At 42.0% G+C, this 20,917-nt stretch overlaps 1 protein-coding gene across 1 annotated transcript in view; it reads left to right on the forward strand.

Moving 5' to 3' along the window:
• The window catches only part of smpd3 (sphingomyelin phosphodiesterase 3), an 88,582-nt gene that overhangs the window by 37,134 nt on the left and 30,531 nt on the right, over positions 1–20,917 (forward strand). The window contains exons 2-4 of the mRNA XM_026172582.2: positions 2,981–3,680; positions 9,463–9,705; positions 9,792–10,749. Of these exons, the coding sequence (XP_026028367.1) occupies positions 3,379–3,680; positions 9,463–9,705; positions 9,792–10,749 (1,503 nt within the window). The 5' untranslated portion in view covers positions 2,981–3,378. The remainder of the gene's footprint in view (positions 1–2,980; positions 3,681–9,462; positions 9,706–9,791; positions 10,750–20,917) is intronic.

Raw genomic sequence — 20,917 nt, forward strand, 5'->3', positions numbered from 1 at the left:
TTATTTAAACACTGCGGGCCAAAAATTTCTGTGGTAGTGGATTTGTGTGTGCTCGTGCACTAAGAAATCTCTTTGTTTCAGCTTCAGGAGCTTTGTAGTCGTTAATATCATCGTATCTTTCAACTCTTTAGTTTATATAATATTTATGTTCTGAGAAATATTCAAATGCAAGTCACCTTGTCTCCTTTTTTTGTATATACTTACTTTTCCATGAGGAATATAAATGTGTTATCTTTTCAGAATCAAACACAACACTTTTAAGTGGACCTGTTACTGCAGCACTGCTGACAATGAAAGTGGGCCAGACTTTATTAAACTTGCAGGCGAGTGACTGAAACAGCTACCAGTGAGAATGACAAATGCCATTGATTGGCTCATGGCGTGGTAGTAAATACATAAAGTTGTTTTCTAGGTTACTGGAATGTCTGTAAGCGACCTGCCGGTAGCTTCAAAGTGATGTCCGATAAACAAATCACTTCCAGTGTAGATGCAACATAAGTGTAAGCAGGCTACAAAGTCAAGTTTAGCTGCCATCCATGCAAATCAGCTGATTTTAGTGCCAACCCACATCAGCCGATTGCTCCTTCTGCACATCCAACTGACTATCTCGTGCAGCTGCCGCCATTTAACACTGGCAGTCCCAGGCTTCTACCTTTCTACCTTTAAAACCCGCCACCAGCCAAATGGCTGGTAGGCTTTTAGCTAAGCTTTAGCTTCAGGCAAGTGGAAGCTAAATTGGCTAGTCATTCATATGTAAATTGGGTTGTTACCTGGGAATTCTGGAGGGAGGGGAGTGGGGGTGTGTGGATGAGGGGGTGGGGGAGCTGCTAAAAGCGGTGAGCTTCCTTTTGTTTCATCTTGATGCATTCTCAATCATCCAGGGAAACAAATCTCCAAAAGTCACCAACTTGGAGTGTTTCAGTTTGCCATCTTAGGGAGAAATCAACACACATGGGTGTATGTCCTTTGTTGCTGAGATTTATTGATAAAAACAGTACAAAAAATCAACCATTTGTACACATTTTTACAAATAATTATAAAAAGTGAGTGAGTACATTTCAACATTTTCAGCAATCACTCACAATCCTGGCACTGCCATGGTATCTGTAGTCTGCATTTACCACATGTGTATCTGTTGCAGTGAACACATCGCACAGTGGCATGATTGTTCTTGCAATTGTGTTTGACCTGACACATGGCTCTTTTTCCAGGGCTCGGTGTGGAGGGTTGTGTCAAAGGCAACTGTTCTTTTCTTGCCTTCTTCGCAGCTACATGAGAGTGAGCTAACTCCCTTGCAAGCTCCACCAGGAAGTCCACCCGTCTTTCCTTCGTCCCGGAGCATGCTTGATACAGCACATGTGCATTCAGTGCTGCCATGTCAATCATGTTATAAAACACGGCAACTGGCCAGCGCCGTGTTCCTCTGCGGACAGTGTACTCCCGAACCATCTGGTCCATCTGGACCATCTGGGTTTTGTGCCTCGCCCCGCGCTGAAACACAAAAACGTGCTCCCCAGGATGGAAGCTGGCTCCAGCAGGTTTGTGAGGACCTCAGAGCTCAGCTTCAGGGCCTGCAGGGGGATGTCTGATCACAGCTACAGCTGCAGTTATTATATGATATAGCTGTTTACAACTAACATTTAAACTCTCCATTCCTTCAACCTCTGCTGCCACGCTGACGGCGTATGCGGCCAAACGGAAGAAGACAGTCTATATTCTTAGCAGCATACACTGTCACCCTTTACAACAAAACAAAGTGTGGCGTGGATGTGATGGACCAGATGGTTCGGGAGTACACTGTCCGCAGAGGAACACGGCGCTGGCCAGTTGCCGTGTTTTATAACATGATTGACATGGCAGCACTGAATGCACATGTGCTGTATCAAGCATGCTCCGGGACGAAGGAAAGACGGGTGGACTTCCTGGTGGAGCTTGCAAGGGAGTTAGCTCACTCTCATGTAGCTGCGAAGAAGGCAAGAAAAGAACAGTTGCCTTTGACACAACCCTCCACACCGAGCCCTGGAAAAAGAGCCATGTGTCAGGTCAAACACAATTGCAAGAACAATCATGCCACTGTGCGATGTGTTCACTGCAACAGATACACATGTGGTAAATGCAGACTACAGATACCATGGCAGTGCCAGGATTGTGAGTGATTGCTGAAAATGTTGAAATGTACTCACTCACTTTTTATAATTATTTGTAAAAATGTGTACAAATGGTTGATTTTTTGTACTGTTTTTATCAATAAATCTCAGCAACAAAGGACATACACCCATGTGTGTTGATTTCTCCCTAAGATGGCAAACTGAAACACTCCAAGTTGGTGACTTTTGGAGATTTGTTTCCCTGGATGATTGAGAATGCATCAAGATGAAACAAAAGGAAGCTCACCGCTTTTAGCAGCTCCCCCACCCCCTCATCCACACACCCCCACTCCCCTCCCTCCAGAATTCCCAGGTAACAACCCAATTTACATATGAATGACTAGCCAATTTAGCTTCCACTTGCCTGAAGCTAAAGCTTAGCTAAAAGCCTACCAGCCATTTGGCTGCTCTCCGGGTTTTAAAGGTAGAAAAGCCAAATGGCTGGGCTCTGGGCCTTCCTAGTGTTAACCAGTTTTAGCCTGCCCACTATTCATCTCCAACCCACCCACACCCCAGTAGTATGACCACAGTCTGATCAACTGCTTGTCTTCTGAAATAGCTTAAAAAAAATACATCCCATAATGTGTTGTTGTCAGGAGTATGTCGTACTCGCTGTCATACATTATTCTTTCTTCTTGTAAGACGAGACAAACTACAGTAAATAATTTTGCCTGTAGCTTACAAGCCTCTGTGGGGATGTGCTGTTATTATGCAATTACAGTCATTCTGACATGTATGAGTTTCACTCCCAGTGGAATAAAGTCAATTACTGATCCCCTGCTTCTTTTTCCTTCTCTCCCGCCTTTCCTCTGTCGATGTGCTTCTTTCTTCAGGTTTGGAGGAAATGCTGATGTTGAGTGGATACCCCCTGCAGAGGTGGTTTGAGTCCTCGCAATCATAGATCCGTCATCAAGGGAATAGCTTTCATCATGACAACTGCCTACCTCGAGACTGCGCTCCTTGACCCCTCCTGTGGAGGGTGTAATTACTGAGGGAGGGGCAGCAAGACTGAGATAAGCTTTCCTGTGAAGATAGAAATCATCCAAACCATGTAGTGTTCCTTTCTCCAAGGAATGGGGGAGGGTCTACATTTGAGTCTGATCTTTTTTCATTTATTTCTGCTTATGTAATTAGTGGAAGAGATTTTGTGATTGATTATAGTGTATGTGGGCGTGGACGTGCAAGGTGAGGAGAAAGTGACAGACAGAAAGAGAGAGAAAGAAGGAAAGAGATGGTCCTCCACATCACCCCGTATTCCAGTGCCTGTCTGCACTTCTTGGATGGCTTGTCGTGGAGCCTGGTGTTTCCCTGCTACTGGTTCCTAGACCGGCTCCTGGCGTCCTGTGTGGCCACCTCGCTGGAGAAGCGACAGCGCTCCCAGGACCCCTGCTCCTTCCTCACGTTATGTGTGCTGATCTCCGCACCCCTTTACCTGCTCCTCCTCCTCGCCTCCTTGCCCTTTGCTCTGCTGGGCTTCATCATCTGGGCTCCCCTGCAGGCAATCCGCCAGCCCTACCTGTACACCTACTGCAGGTTAGTGCCAACATGGCTATATTATTTATCACTGCTGCTGTTTCCGTGAATTTACAGGGCTCTGAAAAAGTATTTTTACCAAACTTGATTTAAACATTTAAAGGTTTCAGATCATTAATCACATCCTAATAGACAAAGTTACCCAAACAAGTACATAGTACAGTTTTTAGATGATTTCATTTATTAAAAAAACGCTATCCAACCTTACCTAGCCCTATGTAAAAAAAATAATTGGAATAGTGGTGACGGAGTGGCCGGCCTAGCAAAACTACTCCAAGAGTGAAGGTTTCATAGTGGCCTGGCCAAATTGAGATGCTTTGGCATGACCTTAAACAGGTCCACAGAGATATGAAAGACTTGTTTGAACTTATTACAAATGCTTAATACTAGTTCTCGCTGCCAAGGTCCAGGTAGGCTGGGTAGTTTTTTTCCATTAATAAATCATAGCATCATTTAAAAAACGCCTTTTTTATTTACTTCTGTTTTATATTTTATTTGTTTAATCTGAAACATGTAAGTGTGACAAAACTGCAAAAATGCTTTTTCACAGCACTGTACATAATATCTGATTTTGTAAGGATGTAGTGTCTTTTACTTTAGACAGTATTATGTAGAGTGACCTAACTGTTTTAAGGTAACACAATCTTTTCCTGCTTAAGGTTTCTACAGGTGAGGAGTGCAGACCTACAGCCAACCATGTAGGCCTTTCTTTGTCCTTGCAGTGGTTCAGTTTAAAGATGACTGGATGAACGCACTTTATACCGGTTTACACATTTTAGACTGGCTTTCAACTAAACTATGAATGAAAATGAGGCCCTGGATCAATGTAACGTGAAAAATGGGCCGAGCAGTTGTAGAGTCATGCTTCATTTTTCATCTATGGAGCCAGTTGTTCACAGGGGTTGGCTATTTCAAGAAGGAGAAAATGAAGTCATTATCTTGTGTAAATAGTTTGCTCGTGGGTCTGCTTTCCAGCTGCAAGACTCCATCAGCTCTCAGTGGGTGTTTCGTTATCCAAACACCCACCCAAGTGGCAACCCGCCATAACCACAAAATGGGAAATACAGTATTTAGCTCTGTTTGCTGTGGGACAGCAGCACGATCTTCCTATAATTAGCAGTTTAGAGATGGCAAATGTAAAATGTGAGTTTCTAGTATTTTAAGTATTGTTTCAACAGTCACCTAGTAACAGTTTATTGTATATTCATGGATAACGTCTTTAAAAAGGTAAAAAGCACCGATGGCAGTAGAGTTCAGGGCCAGAAGCATAAAGAGGGGGTAGAGTAGAAATGGTAGAGTGAAAATAGAAAATGTAATACATAGTATGTGTACATCACATAATAATCATTTGAGAGTAAAACAGATAAAAACAAAAACAAAAAACAGACAGGCTGCTATGATGTGTGCATGTCTGTTTTTATTCCTAAACCCTCTATAATTAAAATCGCACTATTATTATGAGAAGGGCTAAAAGTTGTAAGGCCCGGTTGCACCTTGTGGGGTACACTGACATAACTGTTTGATCCAGTTTATTTTTCTCCACAGAGTCTCAAGGACAGCCTAGCTGCTTGGTGATAGTACAGAATTAACTGTGTTCTTATCTGAAAGATGGTAAAAAGAAAATTGGATAACACGACATCCTAAGAACTTACTGAATTTACGTATAGCTTTGTTATTCTTGATATGCTGCAAAAACATCTCACATAATAAATGTATTTGTATTTCATGCTACTGACAACTCCTGAAAGATTTCTGCATGAAAACAAGTTTGTCTCAACAGTATTTTCATAACACTCATCAAAGACAAGGCTCTACAATTCAACATTTCATTGCATCAAAGTATACAGCACCAAGTTTGGGTGGCCAGATGTGTCCAAACTTTGGACTGGTAGTGTAGTAGTAGTATTATAACCCCATCTCACCAGCAAAGGGTTTCAAAATACAACAACAAAAAAGAATCTACTTAAATCCAACTTAGATGCACTATTTTTCTACCTTAACAGAGTTAGATATGATCAAGAATACTAAAAGTTTATTCTACCAATTAACAAATAAACAGTTTGGCACAATGTGAGGAAATATGTACAGTAACTAAACTTTTTGTCTTAATTTCCTATTATTTGATGAGTTTTCCCCCCAGGAAGGGCAGATGTTAATTTTAAGTTAACATCTTTCACACTCTGATGTTGGTGAGACCTTTGGAGAATTGGGGAAAAATAAATTCCAAATAGAAAAGATTTTTAAAAGCTGAAAAGCACATGAGTATAATTCTACTCATCACACCCCCACAAACACCTGCTGAAAAACTGACAACAAAGGACCGTTTAAGAAGAAGATGTGAATCCAATTTTTTTTTATCTGTTTCTGGTCTGTTTGGTTGTTTTAGGTTTTCTTAGTTTTACTCGTAGCCAACATTGTTGATTATGAGCCTTCAGTTCTTGTTATTTTAAGTTACTGATTGTGTTTATGGAGCTTACAGTGGGGCAAAAAAGTATTTAGTCAGCCACCGATTGTGCAAGTTCCCCCACTTAAAATGATGACAGAGGTCAGTAATTTGCACCAGAGGTACACTTCAACTGTGAGAGAGAATGTGAAAAAAAAATCCATGAATTCACATGGTAGGATTTGTAAAGAATTTATTCGTAAATCAGGGTGGAAAATAAGTATTTGGTCACCTCAAACAAGGAAAATCTCTGGCTCTCACAGACCTGTAACGTCTTCTGTAAGAAGCTTTTCTGTCCCCCACTCGTTACCTGTATGAATGGCACCTGTTTGAACTCATCATCTGTATAAAAGACACCTGTCCACAGCCTCAAACAGTCAGACTCCAAACGCCGCCATGGCCAAGACCAAAGAGCTTTCGAAGGACACCAGGAAAAGTATTGTAGACCTGCACCAGACTGGGAAGAGTGAATCTACAATAGGCAAGCAGCTTGGTGTGAAAAAATCAACTGTGGGAGCAATCATCAGAAAATGGAAGACATACAAGACCACTGATAATCTCCCTCGATCTGGGGCTCCACGCAAGATCTCATCCCGTTGGGTCAAAATGATCATGAGAACGGTGAGCAAAGATCCCAGAACCACACGGGGGGACCTGGTGAATGACCTGCAGAGAGCTGGGACCAAAGTAACAAAGGTCACCATCAGTAACACACTACAACGGCAGGGAATCAAATCCCGCAGTGCCAGACGTGTTCCGCTGCTGAAGCCAGTGCATGTCCAGGCCCGTCTGAAGTTTGCCAGAGAGCACATGGATGATACAGCAGAGGATTGGGAGAATGTCATGTGGTCAGATGACACCAAAGTAGAACTTTTTGGTATAAACTCAACTCGTCGTGTTTGGAGGAAGAAGAATACTGAGTTGCATCCCAAGAACACCATACCTGGAGTCATTAGTTTGTGGCTCAAGAGTTGGGAGTTCGCCTTGTAATCGGAAGGTTGCCGGTTCGAGCCCCGGCTTGGGCAGTCTCGGTCGTCGTGTCCTTGGGCAAGACACTTCACCCGTTGCCTACTGGTGGTGGTCAGAGGGCCCGGTGGCGCCAGTGTCCGGCAGCCTCGCCTCTGTCAGTGCGCCCCAGGGTGGCTGTGGCTACAATGTAGCTTGCCATCACCAGTGTGTGAATGTGTGCTTGAATGGGTGGATGACTGGATATGTAAAGCGCTTTGGGGTCCTTAGGGACTAGTAAAGCGCTATATAAATACAGGCCATTTACCATACCTACTGTGAAGCATGGGGGTGGAAACATCATGCTATGGGGCTGTTTTTCTGCCAAGGGGACAGGACGACTGATCCGTGTTAAGGACAGAATGAATGGGGCCATGTATCGTGAGATTTTGAGCCAAAACCTCCTTCCATCAGTGAGAACTTTGAAGATGAAACGAGGCTGGGTCTTCCAACATGACAATGATCCAAAACACACCGCCCGGGCAACAAAGGAGTGGCTCCGTAAGAAGCATTTGAAAGTCCTGGAGTGGCCTAGCCAGTCTCCAGACCTCAACCCCATAGAAAATCTGTGGCGGGAGTTGAAAGTCCGTGTTGCTCGGCGACAGCCCCAAAACATCACTGCTCTCGAGAAGATCTGCATGGAGGAATGGGCCAAAATACCAGCTACTGTGTGTGCAAACCTGGTAAAGACCTATAGTAAACGTTTGACCTCTGTTATTGCCAACAAAGGTTATGTTACAAAGTATTGAGTTGTATTTTTGTTATTGACCAAATACTTATTTTCCACCCTGATTTACCAATAAATTCTTTACAAATCCTACCATGTGGATTCATGGATTTTTTTTCACATTCTGTCTCTCACAGTTGAAGTGTACCTCTGGTGCAAATTACTGACCTCTGTCATCATTTTAGGTGGGGGAACTTGCACAATCGGTGGCTGACTAAATACTTTTTTGCCCCACTGTATGTGCACTGTGGCACTTTTGTCTTATTCATTCAAGATTAGAGTTAAGGTTCATTTGTGTCCTTGTTTCAGTTTCATTGCTTTAATTTGGCAGTTAATTGTCTCTGTGTGGTACACTGTCTCGCTTTGTTCCATTGTCTAGACTTCCTTCAGCTGTGTCTCATTACCCTTTGGTTTCCACCCTCCCAGTTACCCTTACTGTTTCCACTCAGTCTTTCTCTTAGTGTCTCTGTTGCTTCTCTGTTCTTGTCTGCTCCTTTCCTGCTGTTTCTTTCCTTGTGGATCTTTACATGTCTGGACATCACATCAACCTAATAAAAGTTGTGTTTGCAGCTCAGTTAGTTTGCTTTTAGCATCTGTGTTCAGTTCTTCACAAACTAATGACTCCAGCTGTGCTTTAGGCACCAAAACTACCTGGTCTGGGTTGAATAGATCACTTTTAAAATGTTGATCATGTTAGAATAAAACTTAGTATCATGGAGTCAACTACTACAGCTCAGTTCAGATGGTGTATGATTTCAAAACTTCAGGCGGTGTTTAAGTGGCATACACCATAGGTTTTTAGACAGTAGACGATTTTTGTAGCTTTGCCTCTGCCTACAAGTGGAACAGAATCACTACTGTTTATTTTAGCAAAGTCTGAAGTGTAGACAGCTCTATACTTTGCGCAGGTTCAGCTATCTGCTGCGAAACTCATCAGATGTTGCCTCACAGCAAAACAAACCCAAGAGTTTCTCAAGGCAAATAAATTGGATATTCTTGAATGACAAGTCAGCCAACTGATCAGAACTCAACAGAGAAGCTTTACAGTAACTGAAGAAAAAACTAAAGTAAATGGTTCAGGTTCTGAAATTATTTATTTTATTATTTATTTATTAAATTCACTGTGCTTGTGCACAGATACAAAATTTAAAAAACTGTTTTAATACCCAAATACAAATGGTCCTAACTGCATATGTCTATGTAGACACATCTCTTTAAGTGACAGAAATGTAATCCATTTCTTTAGACTACATTACTGATATAATAAGGTTAATAAGCAGAAACCTCAAAACTGCTCAGCAGCTAATTGCTTTGAGAGATTCTGCTTTAAAAAGTATTTGCATTTGATTAGCTTCCTTATGGCTATAAGTATCTGGATTTCTTTAATATTGCTCAGAGTTAGATGACCAGTATGATATTTCTCTCAATGAGTGTAGGCTCAAGATGAAGGTAGAATAAAATGGTTCTCTAAGTATATCTTTTGAAAAAAAGAAATCTGGGAAAAATTTCCTTGCTTCTTTTAAAAAAATGCTTTTGCTCCTATTGCCCTATTTTTCTTCTGGTATTATATTTGCATTTAAAGGTTGTTTTTTTTCTGTCTTGTCTAGGCCAGACAAACACCAGGCTGAACAAGGTCAAGCAGGTGCTGGAATTGGGGAATGGAGGCCACAGGGCAGAAGCTTCTGTTTCTGCAGTGCCAATGTTTGCCTTCTGCCTGACTCCCTAGCAAGGTTTAACAACCTGTCAGACACCCACCGGAGAGCACGGGAGGTAGGGAAGAGGATCCGCAATGGTGCCAGCCGACCTCAGATTAAAATCTACATTGACTCACCTACCAACACTTCTATCAGGTATGGAGAGATCAATCCAAACTTCCCTCTGCACTTATCTGCAGTAAATGCCTCCATGTTCATATTGTTTCTGTTATGTTTATCAGTGCGGCGTCCTTCAGCAGCCTTGCCACAGGTTTCCGCCGTACCTCATCGTTGGACCAACGTCCAGACCAAACACACACAACCAATGGCCCAGCCGACACCGAAACTGAACCTGCCACCGAGTGCCCGATTCACCCCTCAGGTGCCACTGACTGCCCCGTTCACCCTTCTGTGAATGACCAGGGCTCTGCTGAATGCCCTGTGCACCCTGATGGGGCAGACACTACAGCAGAATGCCCTCTCCACCAAGGGGAGACTAAAAGCAGCTCAGACTGTCCCATTCACACCTCAGGGGAGGCTCCAGACTGCCCCGTGCATTCCACAGTAGCTCAGAGTGCTCCTGGTCATCATGACTGTCCCATGCATGGGGATGGGACCCAGCCAAAACCCGCAACAGACTGTCCGCTTCACACCTCAGGGGTTCAAATTAGCATCAGTGCTCCAGAGCCGGACCCCCAGGAAGAGGAGGCGGAGACAGGGAACCACCGGCCTGGAGAGCACGGAGGGGCAGACACGGGCAGCATGACTGCTTCTCGTGAGTCCCTTGCTCGTTACCATGGAAGTGATGGTGGGATAGGGATATCCTCCAACAACACTCTCTCTCATGTCCCACGCACATCAATATTCAAGCGCCCAGGTCGAAAACGCCGCCACGGAGATGAAACATTCGACCATGACATCTCTGCCTTTTTCCCTGCCAACTTGGATTTCCTGGCTCTACAGGAGGTATTTGACCATGGATCGACTACTAGACTACGGCGCCAGCTGCATCGCTATTTTCCCTACATCCTGAGCGATGTTGGGCGGTATGGCTGGAAAGGCTGCTGCTCCAGGTTCAAATTCCTGAACAGTGGGCTCATGCTGGCAAGCCGCTACCCAATCCTGGATGCACGATACGAGTGCTACCCCAATGGCAGAGGGGAAGATGCACTGGCGGCCAAGGGGGCGCTGTTTGCCAAGGTTTGACTTCATTATCTCTCTCTTTTTCTGCTTTGTTGTTACTGTTATGAGGCACAGGTTTCTCTTTAGTCGGTCTGCTGAGCTGTGTGAAGTAGCAGACTTTCCGCTTCAGAGTCGTGACCACTGGTTTGGTTTCTGAGAGGATGGTCTACTCTTCAAGAGATCCTCTAATATTTCATGTATTTGACCTTTCTTGAAATGCTTTTCACTTCCCTTTGAGGACATTTAGACTCCTTCCAGGAGGCAGAGCATTTGGTTTTAGGTGTTATTATCAGCAGCATTTTAGAGTTCTTTTAGTTGGCTAAATGCATCAGGATAAAAGCAGAACCTACCAGCTGACCATTTTGTTGTCACTATCTTACAAATTAGTCTTTGATTCTAATAAGGTATTATTGGGAGTTCATCAGAACTGGCTTATCCACCATCAGTATAGCAAACACAAGCTCAATATTTAAAAAAAAAGAGGATTGCTGAGGATAAAATCATGTAACATGTTTATTCTTGGAGCAATTCGGCAAGCAAAATAGGCCAAAGTGAATCAACTCCAAGTCTCCATCAGGGTCTATTTTGCTTGCTGAACTCCTCCAAGAATAAACTTCATACATATTTTTATCCTGAACGGTGCCGCAGCAATCCTCTTTTTCTCTGATTGGGAGTCTTAGAATCTCTCCACCTCTTTTCCTGGAATCATTTTCCCACCCACATAGCATTTCTTTTGCATCTGAACTGAAATTCACTTGCGGACCTAATATTTCTCGCAGCAAAGACGTGTCTCCGCTCTGACAACTGCTTGGCGCTACTTCAGCTGTAATCCTGTCATCACTGATGCTGCTCTGGGACTTTGGCATGGCAGTAATTGAATCTGCCCATTAAGTCCATTTAAACTAAATTAACTTATTATACATTTGTGAAAGAGAGTGTGAAAGAAGGCCAGAGAATCAGATCTAAAATGACCTGTCAGCTGCGTACATTAATTATAGATCTCAGTATTGTGGAATCGTAGCGATTGTATGGGGAACATTTTTTAAATGCTTCTGTTATTCTTCCAGGTGTAACAAACTTTGCATAACCCATGTGTGATGCAACTCACACACGTTTTCTACAAATTTGCAACAATGCTGCACTGAGGTAGAAAACACAAATTAAAGCACTTGCTAAATGCATTTGCTTACACCCACACTCATTCACACATCACACATCTGTCACGGTGATGAGTGAATGCACCGCAGTAATTAGTGATCACTCACAGCCTTTCCTCAACGATCACTGTAGTGTCGACAAAAAAATGCTTTCGAGATTTTGTTTTCTTTTTTATTAATGTTTGTTGAAGAATTATCATAATGTTTGTTTTTCAGTGAAGATATGATAACGATAAGCATAATGATATGGCTTTGGTAATTAACGAGAGAAAGCATTGTTTACAAATGTAACTCGATTTTTTTAAACACCGCCAAATCACACTTTTCACGTGTTGGTAATTTAATACAATTACCAATCACTGTGGGCTGCACTTGTATAATTGTATGAATTATTTTGCAATTACTGAGTCTTTCCAGATTCTGATTTTGCATAGTTTTACATAGTTTTGCATAGTTTTACATAGTTTTACATAGGTTTTTAAGGGGCGTTTAATATGAAATCAAAAACAGTTGACTCAGTAGGAAATCAAGAACATAAAGAGCAAAAATGTATTGATTGCAAACAATTATAAAATGTAACAAACAGATATGGATAATATAAAAAATTCTAAATAGAAAATTGGCCAAATGCTAAAACCCGCATCCTAGCAAGCAAAGAAAACATACAACCTTTGTTCTTCTATTTTTTTTTTTTTGTTTTATTGGCTGATATCATTAGTTTTGACCTGATAATGGATTTGCTATCAGCAAAGCCTGTAAGTCTCATCTGCTGAGATTACTTATTGCCAAAATGTGAGAAAGAACAACAATACACTCTACAATTATATATTCCATTCAGACTGCAATTATTATGCTCATTTTCAGTTAACATGCATAATGTGTTTCCAATTAACCTGCATTTGAATGTATAACATGTAGAAAATGGCTGTTTTAATTTTCCACTGTGAAAAATCTATATGTCAAAACACAAGGACAAGTTTTTGAGGATGACTTGTGATAAAAAAATAATAATAATAATCTCACATCAAAAAGAAATTTATTCCATTACTTTATTTTACCAGAAAGTTCCACTGAGATCAACTCCTGTGATGGCACACCTGTCAATCAAACTGCCACATCTCCAACTCAGTTTAAAAAAAAATCACCCCACTCAGAGTTTTTATGAGGGGCAAAACTATGCAAGAGAGGCCAAACTTGTATCTTTCCCAGGCTGCAAACAAGCTTCCTGATGCTGTAAATCTGGACATGTTTGGTACTCACTTGAAGGTCTTTTGGAGCCACCCTCAGATGGGATTTTTGCCACTTCTGCAAAGATTCATTTTTCAGCTCTGTAGCTTGCCCTGTGGTTTAAACTCAGCGGAGCATTTAGGATTCAAAGTTCTTTCCCTCCATTACTATAGAGGATGTATGTGTTAGAATGACTTCATCATCAGCATAAAGGCATAGTTTTGCTTTAATATCTTTACTCAAGTCATTTATAAAAAAGCTGGAAAAAAACACACACTGCTGCAAATGGAAGCCTGCAAAATGCCTTCATATCTGGCACAGCTGTTTATGATCAGAACGAGTGCAGTTGATTGGTTTGCTCAGCTGCCTGTTGGGGTGTCGGCTCGGTGGCTCGGGATACAGGTCAGCACTGCGCTGAATGGGCTGTATTGCAGTGGGACATTGCCTTTGCTAATATTTGTTTCTCTAGTGCACTTTATTGCATTGCACATTATTTATGGGGAGTTGTTTCACCTCCCAACAGAGCGCCCATGATTCTGTCGACTCCTTTCATCTACTCCATAAGTGCAAAGTTGGAGAGTCCATTAGGCAGCAGGTAATAAGACATTACATGACTATGTGTTCTCTTAATGTAGACATGCAAGAGCAGGAAGTTGTATGGGTTTATGACATGGTTACTAATGCACTAATGCGAGCACATGATGAGCGATCAGGTTGCTATAGTAGCTGCTGATGTCCTTCTTCCTTTGTTTTGGCGTTATGAATTTTTCTTGGACTGTAGTCTTTTTTTATTCTGTATCATAACCAAACACACAGAATGTTGGGAGAGATAATGCAGTACTGTAACTATCAGGAATCTGGATCTGATCCAGTTCCCGGGTCTGCTTTATGTGGCCCGATGCTACCTGGATGTATTTGTTTATGTCCACCTATGCACTTACATCCACAAGATCTAATAAAGACACATGCTGTCACAGCTTGCATACTGACAGTCGCATCCTGTTAGTCCTGCTGCCTGCTGACTGTCGCTGCAGCTTACAAGCTGCCTTCACATTCCTGTCTCACCACCTCAGTGCACAGGAGGTCACTCCAGGTCTCATGACAAGCTGGCTGTTAGCCAGCTGGCAGGCGTTGTACTGGCAGCAAGCTGCTAACGCTCCCAGCTGACAAAAAACAAACAATAATAAACAACAATGTTCCCTTTAAGTAAATCCCATGGATTCACTTAAGGAACTGTGCCGTGTCTGAAGTACCAAAAAATAGACAATCTAAAAATATCTGCTGCACTAAAAGCAGCCCATCGATGGAGGGAAATTACCTTGGATTTTGTTTTTTTAATTATTATTGATTAGTTTTATGGATATTGTTGTGATACACCCCCTGCTTCACCCTCCAATAGCAAAATGCGACTTTTAAACAGCAATCACAGTTTGTAGTAACCTCTTTCTATATTGAATAAAAAAGAATAAAAGTAAAGACATTTGCTGAGTACCTGGTGAATTCATAATTGGCCCAAGACACCAGGAAACATCCCTTACCTGAGAACCCTTTTTATTGTTTTATTTACCCAGTGAATTCAGGCTTTAACTTTGGACAGTTGAATCTATGAGAAATATTCTTGCTCATTTTTTGCTCGGGGTTTGGGAACATCCAAGTTTGTAAATGTGAGAACTTGAGAACGAAGCAACGTAGGAGTTTCAAATTGGTGCATCTACTAAAAGTCTCAGATGAGTTTGAATCTTAGTTATCTTGATCTCAAGGTCAAAGGTCAAGTGTCTGAAAATGTTGTGAATGCTCTAACTTTCACGAGGTCACGTGGGATTTTTAAAATTCATGACCATAGATGCATGCAGTATTTTTGCATCTAGAAAGCATATGTCCCCAGATGTATGAGTAATGGATGGAAACCATTTTCACTGAATTATAAAATAAACCAAAACATAGGCTATTTAAACTACTGCAACCAAAGAATGAAATGAAAAGCATGAAAAAATTATTAAAATATAACAAAAAACGTATTCTTCCATACTTTTTTAATCAGTAAAAAACAGGACAAAAACAAACTGACCGTCACCATTTCAGAGCCTCTGTTGGGAAACTCGATCATATTTGTGCAGTGGATCAACATTTTTCTCTAACACTGGGTTGAATAACCTCAAATCAAAGTCCACCTATTTCTTTTTCTGGATTTCATGGTCATAATTAGTGGGTGTGTCACAGGTGAACGCCCGCCTTGATCTTTCTTTGGCCGTCCACTCACTTCCTTGTGGACTGCTGATGCTTTCCATTTTTAAAGGCTCGTTCATTTCTGTTTCACAGATGTTTTTTACACCTGGTAATTGTTGTTAGCACCATCAGTCAGATGCTTCTTGTTTCCTCTCCAACTGTAAAATGTAGATATTAAGATAAAGAATATGTTGCCAGTTAAAACCTCTCCTATCATCAGCTATATCAGAATACATACTAATTAGGACTTGTTATTACGATCAGTTTGGGTAACCAAATCACATTTTGCTGTTTCCCATCCTCGCAGCCTGTCTGTCTCTCAGGCTGCTGCAGGCTTTGATATGCCTGCTGTTTAATCCTCGCGCTTCTCCTTCCTCCAGACATCTTGGCAGCTTTCCAAGGCAGAATCTTGTTGGCAACCTTCGCTTCCCCTCCACGAACCTTTGGCCATTCTCATTCATTACTACTCAACACTGCAGCTCATTTCGCCGCCAGCTGGGACGCATCTCATTAGGCGCACATCATTTGATCTACCTGATGTTCACACTGCGTTTCTCCAAACACATTATCGTGTTTCTTTCATATCCAACAAAAAGCAGGATGCTAAGTCTGAAGTCTTTCTTAAACAGGTGATTCTTAGCATCTCTGCTTTTTGCATTTTGTGAGGCTTGATACTAAACTCTTGTTATTCTTGGGCTTCTACACTTTATTTTCCTCACATTTTCTGTCAGTCAAAACATTGTGGGCAGTGCAGTAACACCATCTACCATAAATATCCAGTAGTGATGTGTCGGTTGCGAACGAAACGGCTCTTAGAGCCGGATCTTTGACGTGAACGACGCGAGCTGAATCCTTATTGGGAGCCATGGGTTTTTTTTCCTTCTCTCACCCTCTCTCTCGCACTTTTTTCCGCTTCACTCCGCACGTGAGCCTTGTCCTTTGCGCTGGGAAGAGGGGGGAGGGGCGGTAGTTGCAGTCGCAGTAGCACAGGAACAAAGCGGGAGAGAGAGAGAAAGAGAGCCAGGGACAACAACGCCACATTAGAAAGGTATAGTAATCATCCACAACTATTTTCAGTTGCAGATGATAAAGGATTCAGAAAGTTTATTCATGCAGGTCCATATGACAGAGAATGTGCATCTTCTTTTTGTTTTCATATTTTAATTTATATTTAATTGTGTTGTGGTTTGCAGTGTTTTGTGTTGTTTCACTTTAAATTTGTAAAAGGAAAAAGCTGAAAATTTAAATAGTTAAAAGTTGAAATGTTAATAGTTGGTGTTTGTATTATATGATTTATTTATTACATTTTATGTGGAGTGAATAAATAAAAGTATATTTACGGTGACCCCTAGAGACAAAGCACGTAAAAACTCCAAAACACGTAAAAACTCCAAAACACGTACAAAACACAACAGAAGTGCTCCAGGATGCAGGCGCAGTGTTGAGCTTTTGTTACCTAGTGGCTACACAAGCCAGGAAGCACCAACGACCGGATTTGGTGTGTGGTAGTAACAGGTAAATGAATGTTTTTTGTAAATTATTTGAATATATATGAGTGATTGTGTATAAATACACAAACAATACACATATGCTGTCAATTGTGTAATTTAAGTGATCTAGGTAGCTCTGTTTTGGAAGTTCAGTTCATGCTAGATGTGTTTTGGAGTTTGGACGTGCTTTGTCTCTAGGGGCCACCGTATATATTTATATATAAACATATATAAATAAAACCACTTTTTTTACATTAGTAATTCCTTTTGTGCTTAATTTTATATTATTGTTAATAATAAATTAATTAAAGCAACAAAACAACCTGAAGAGCCGGTTCAGAGCCGAAAGAGCCGGTTCTCTAAAAGTAGCCGGAAATCCCATCACTAATATCCAGAGCTCGGGTTTCCCTATTTTTCATTTATAGGTGTTGCATTTTCTAGAGCTACTTTGCTTGCAGCCGGGCGGTCTTTATTTTTCATCATGTCACTGGCTGCCAGATAAGCACATCAGTTTTTCTGTCTTCTATATGTCTGAACATGTGAAACCTTCCAGTCAGCTCATCCTTGCCAAGTCAAATGGTTTTATTGTTATTCTACCATGTGCAGTCGTACAGTACACAGTGAAATGAGACAATCTTCCTCCAAGACCATGGTGCTACACATAACAGACTATCAACGAAAGTGTAATGTGCAAAAACTGCAACAAAACAAAACAAAGACAACGCAACACCAGACAGAACAGAACGATACAGACACAAGACAGTGCAATAGAAAGACTATATAAATAACCCTCAATATAAGACATTCAGCTGCTAAATACTGTGTTTACTTTAACCTCCTAGGACCTATGTGGACATCACATTTTGGGTTGCCTAGACCAAAATACTAAATTTTGCTCTACAAATGCTTGATATCCACTTAAGGGGATGTTATTCTGCCACTGTCCTACCAAATTTAAAACAAATGTCCTCATATGTGGATCTAATTTTTCTCAGAAACAAAAGTACAGTATCAAATCAAATCAATTAAAAATTAAAAAAAATCTTAATCTTAATCTTAATTGTAATTCTTTGTTTTTACATTCATCAGGTCCCAATCAGCTCAAATAGCAAAGAGAAATTAAAAATGCATGAAAGAGTTTGGGTCTTAGGAGGTTAAAGTCCTTTTGATTGTTTCAAACATTGACTTTTAAGCAACCTGATATCGTTTTTGTTCTGCATGCAAGTTGTTACAGGTTAAATAATATGTTTTAAATATTTTTAATGGTTTTATTTTTAGTAAAGCTGATAAATAAGAAAGTATTGCGAATAATTGGTTTGCAGGAGCTTTCTCATACTATGTTTGTGAAAATACTGTAAAAACACCAACTCTTTGCATAAAAATTTTAAAAGCAGTAGCTGATTAAACAGTTTATTCAAATTATTTTAGAATCAAAAGTGGAATTAATGTAATTTCTCAGCGTCAGTAAGCTTAATTCAATAATATATTTACAAAGCATGCCATCACACTTCAGACTAATTACTAAATCTAAATTCTCTTAACTTAGATTTTAAGGTTCAAGGTTCAAGGTTCTTTATTATTTGTCACATGCATAGTTATACAAGTATAACACACAGTGAAATGTAGCCTGACACGCTCCTCGACATGTGCAAAAATTGGGGGGGGGGGGGGGGGGGTGTAGAGGAAGAACCTTATATATATATATATATATATAGTATATACACTGGGTGAATGTGCAGTAGTAGCAGCAAGCAGGTGAATTCTGTACATTAATATGAATAGACATCTGACTATTTTACAGGATAGACAATATAAACATATTTAAAATTAAAGGAATTGAAATGTACATTGTGCCTTGGTTTAGAGTGTCTGGAAGAGTCCTGTCTCAGTCAATTATAGATGATGTGAGAGGGCGGGTGTGTGTGTTTAGGGCACGGATGGCTTGGGGATAGAAGCTCCTCTTGAGTCTCTCTGTCCTTGCCCGGAAGATGCGGAACCTTCTACCAGATTGCAGAAGTTGGAACAGTTTGTTGCCAGGATGGGACGGGTCCTTCAGTATCTGCGCTGCTCTAGTCCGGCATCTCCTGGTGTAGGTGTCCTGAAGCGGGGGGAGAGCAATCCTGCAGCAGCGTTCTGCTGTACGGATCACTCTCTGGAGAGCTTTTTGGTCCTTCACACAGCTGTTCCCAAACCACGATGTCATGTTCTGTGTGAGGATGCTCTCCACAGCGCCTGTATAGAAAATCCTGAGGATCTTTGGAGAGACCCTGAACTTCCTCAGTTGTCGTAGGTGATACAGGCGCTGCCTAGCCTTTTTGGTCTGGACCTGAATGTGGGCAGCCCATGTCAGGTCTGAGGAGATGTGGACACCAAGATACTTGAAGGACTGCACCCTCTCCACTGGAGCTCCATTGATGATAATGGGCTTGTAGTCTCTGTGCTGACTCCTTCTGAAGTCCACCACCAGCTCCTTGGTCTTGCTGACGTTCAGCTGGAGGTGGTTGTCCTGGCACCACGATGCCAGATTCTTCACTTCATCCATGTAGGCCCCCTCATCGTTGTTGGAGATGGCACCCAACACCACTGTGTCGTCAGCAAACTTCACAATGGTGTTGGAGCCATGGGTGGCCACACAGTCTGAAGTGTAGAGGGAGTAGAGCAGTGGCGAGAGGACACATCCCTGAGGTGCTCCTGTGTTGATGGTGATGCTGTTGGAGAAGCACCTGCCCACCCTCACCACCTGAGTTCTGCCAGTGAGGAAGTCCAACACCCATGCACACAGACGGCTGTTAAGTCCCAGATCCCTCAGCTTTGTGAACAGTCTGCAGGGCACTATTGTGTTAAACGCTGAACTGTAATCAACAAGCAGCATTCGCACATAGTTACTCTGTTTCTTGTCCACGTGGCTGAGAGTGGTGTGTAGGACGTGGGCGATGGCATCCTCTGTGGATCTGTTGGATCTGTAGGCGAACTGCAGCGGATCTGTGGTGTCTGGGATGGAGGAGAAGATGATGTTCTTCAGCAGCCTCTCAAACACCTTCATTACTACCGAGGTCAGTGCAACTGGCCGGTAATCGTTCAGGGATGAGGGTTTGCTGTTCTTGGGCACAGGGATGATGGTGGATCTTTTGATGTGGGGACCACAGACTTCGCCAGGGACTCGTTGAAGATGTAAGTGAACACACCTGCTAGCTGGTCAGCACAGCAGCGCAGCAGACGGCCGGTGATGCCGTCTGGCCCCGCCGCTTTCCTTGTGTTCACTCTCCTCAGTGCCGCTCGGACGTCATGCTCCACGATGCTGGTCACTGGTCTCTCGCTGATGACGTCACTGTCCTCGGTAGTCAGGCGGTAGATAGCATTAGCCGCCTGGTTAACCTCGAAACGGGCGTAGAACCGATTCAGCTCGTTGGTGAATGCAGAGTCGGCGTTGATCGGCGCAGTGTCCCTGGCTTTGTAGTCCGTAATGGTGCGTAGTCCGTGCCACATACTCCGTGTGTCGCCCTGGTGGAAGCGGGACTCCACACGTTCCCGGTACCGGCGTTTGGCATCTCTCACCGCGCGCCGCATGAGGCCGCTTTGTAGGCGCTCATATCGCCAGTGGCGAGACTCGCGTTGTAGGTAACAGGTAACAGGCATACCTACATTTAAACGTGTAGAGATGTTAAAGGTAGGCGACATTACCACTAATGCCTACCATAGCCTAGCATTTTCATAACATTCATAGATGTGGAGGAGGTGGAAATTTTTAATTCGGAGTTAACATTATTCATGATTTTGCATAATTAGTTTTGGCATTTTGGTCTGGCAATCAGGTTGGTCTCATTTTTCTGCCAACATATTACAGTGACTGGGTCATATTATCATTTCAATTCCATTGACTTTGGGTGAAACTGTCAAGCCCGTGATTTATGAGGGGTTTTTTGCACCGTACAAAATGAGGCCATTATATCAGTAATCTATCCCCAGCCATCATCTGCTATTGTTTCCAGACGCGTTCATTTCAATTACATCGATTATTAATTATCAATTATTTCTTGTATAAATTTAGACTCAGACAAATGTACCTCGAAGAACACACTTATTCTC

This window comes from Astatotilapia calliptera, chromosome 7 (assembly GCF_964374335.1).
Source record: "Astatotilapia calliptera chromosome 7, fAstCal68.1, whole genome shotgun sequence".
In the NCBI taxonomy this organism is placed as follows: Eukaryota; Metazoa; Chordata; class Actinopteri; order Cichliformes; family Cichlidae; genus Astatotilapia; species Astatotilapia calliptera.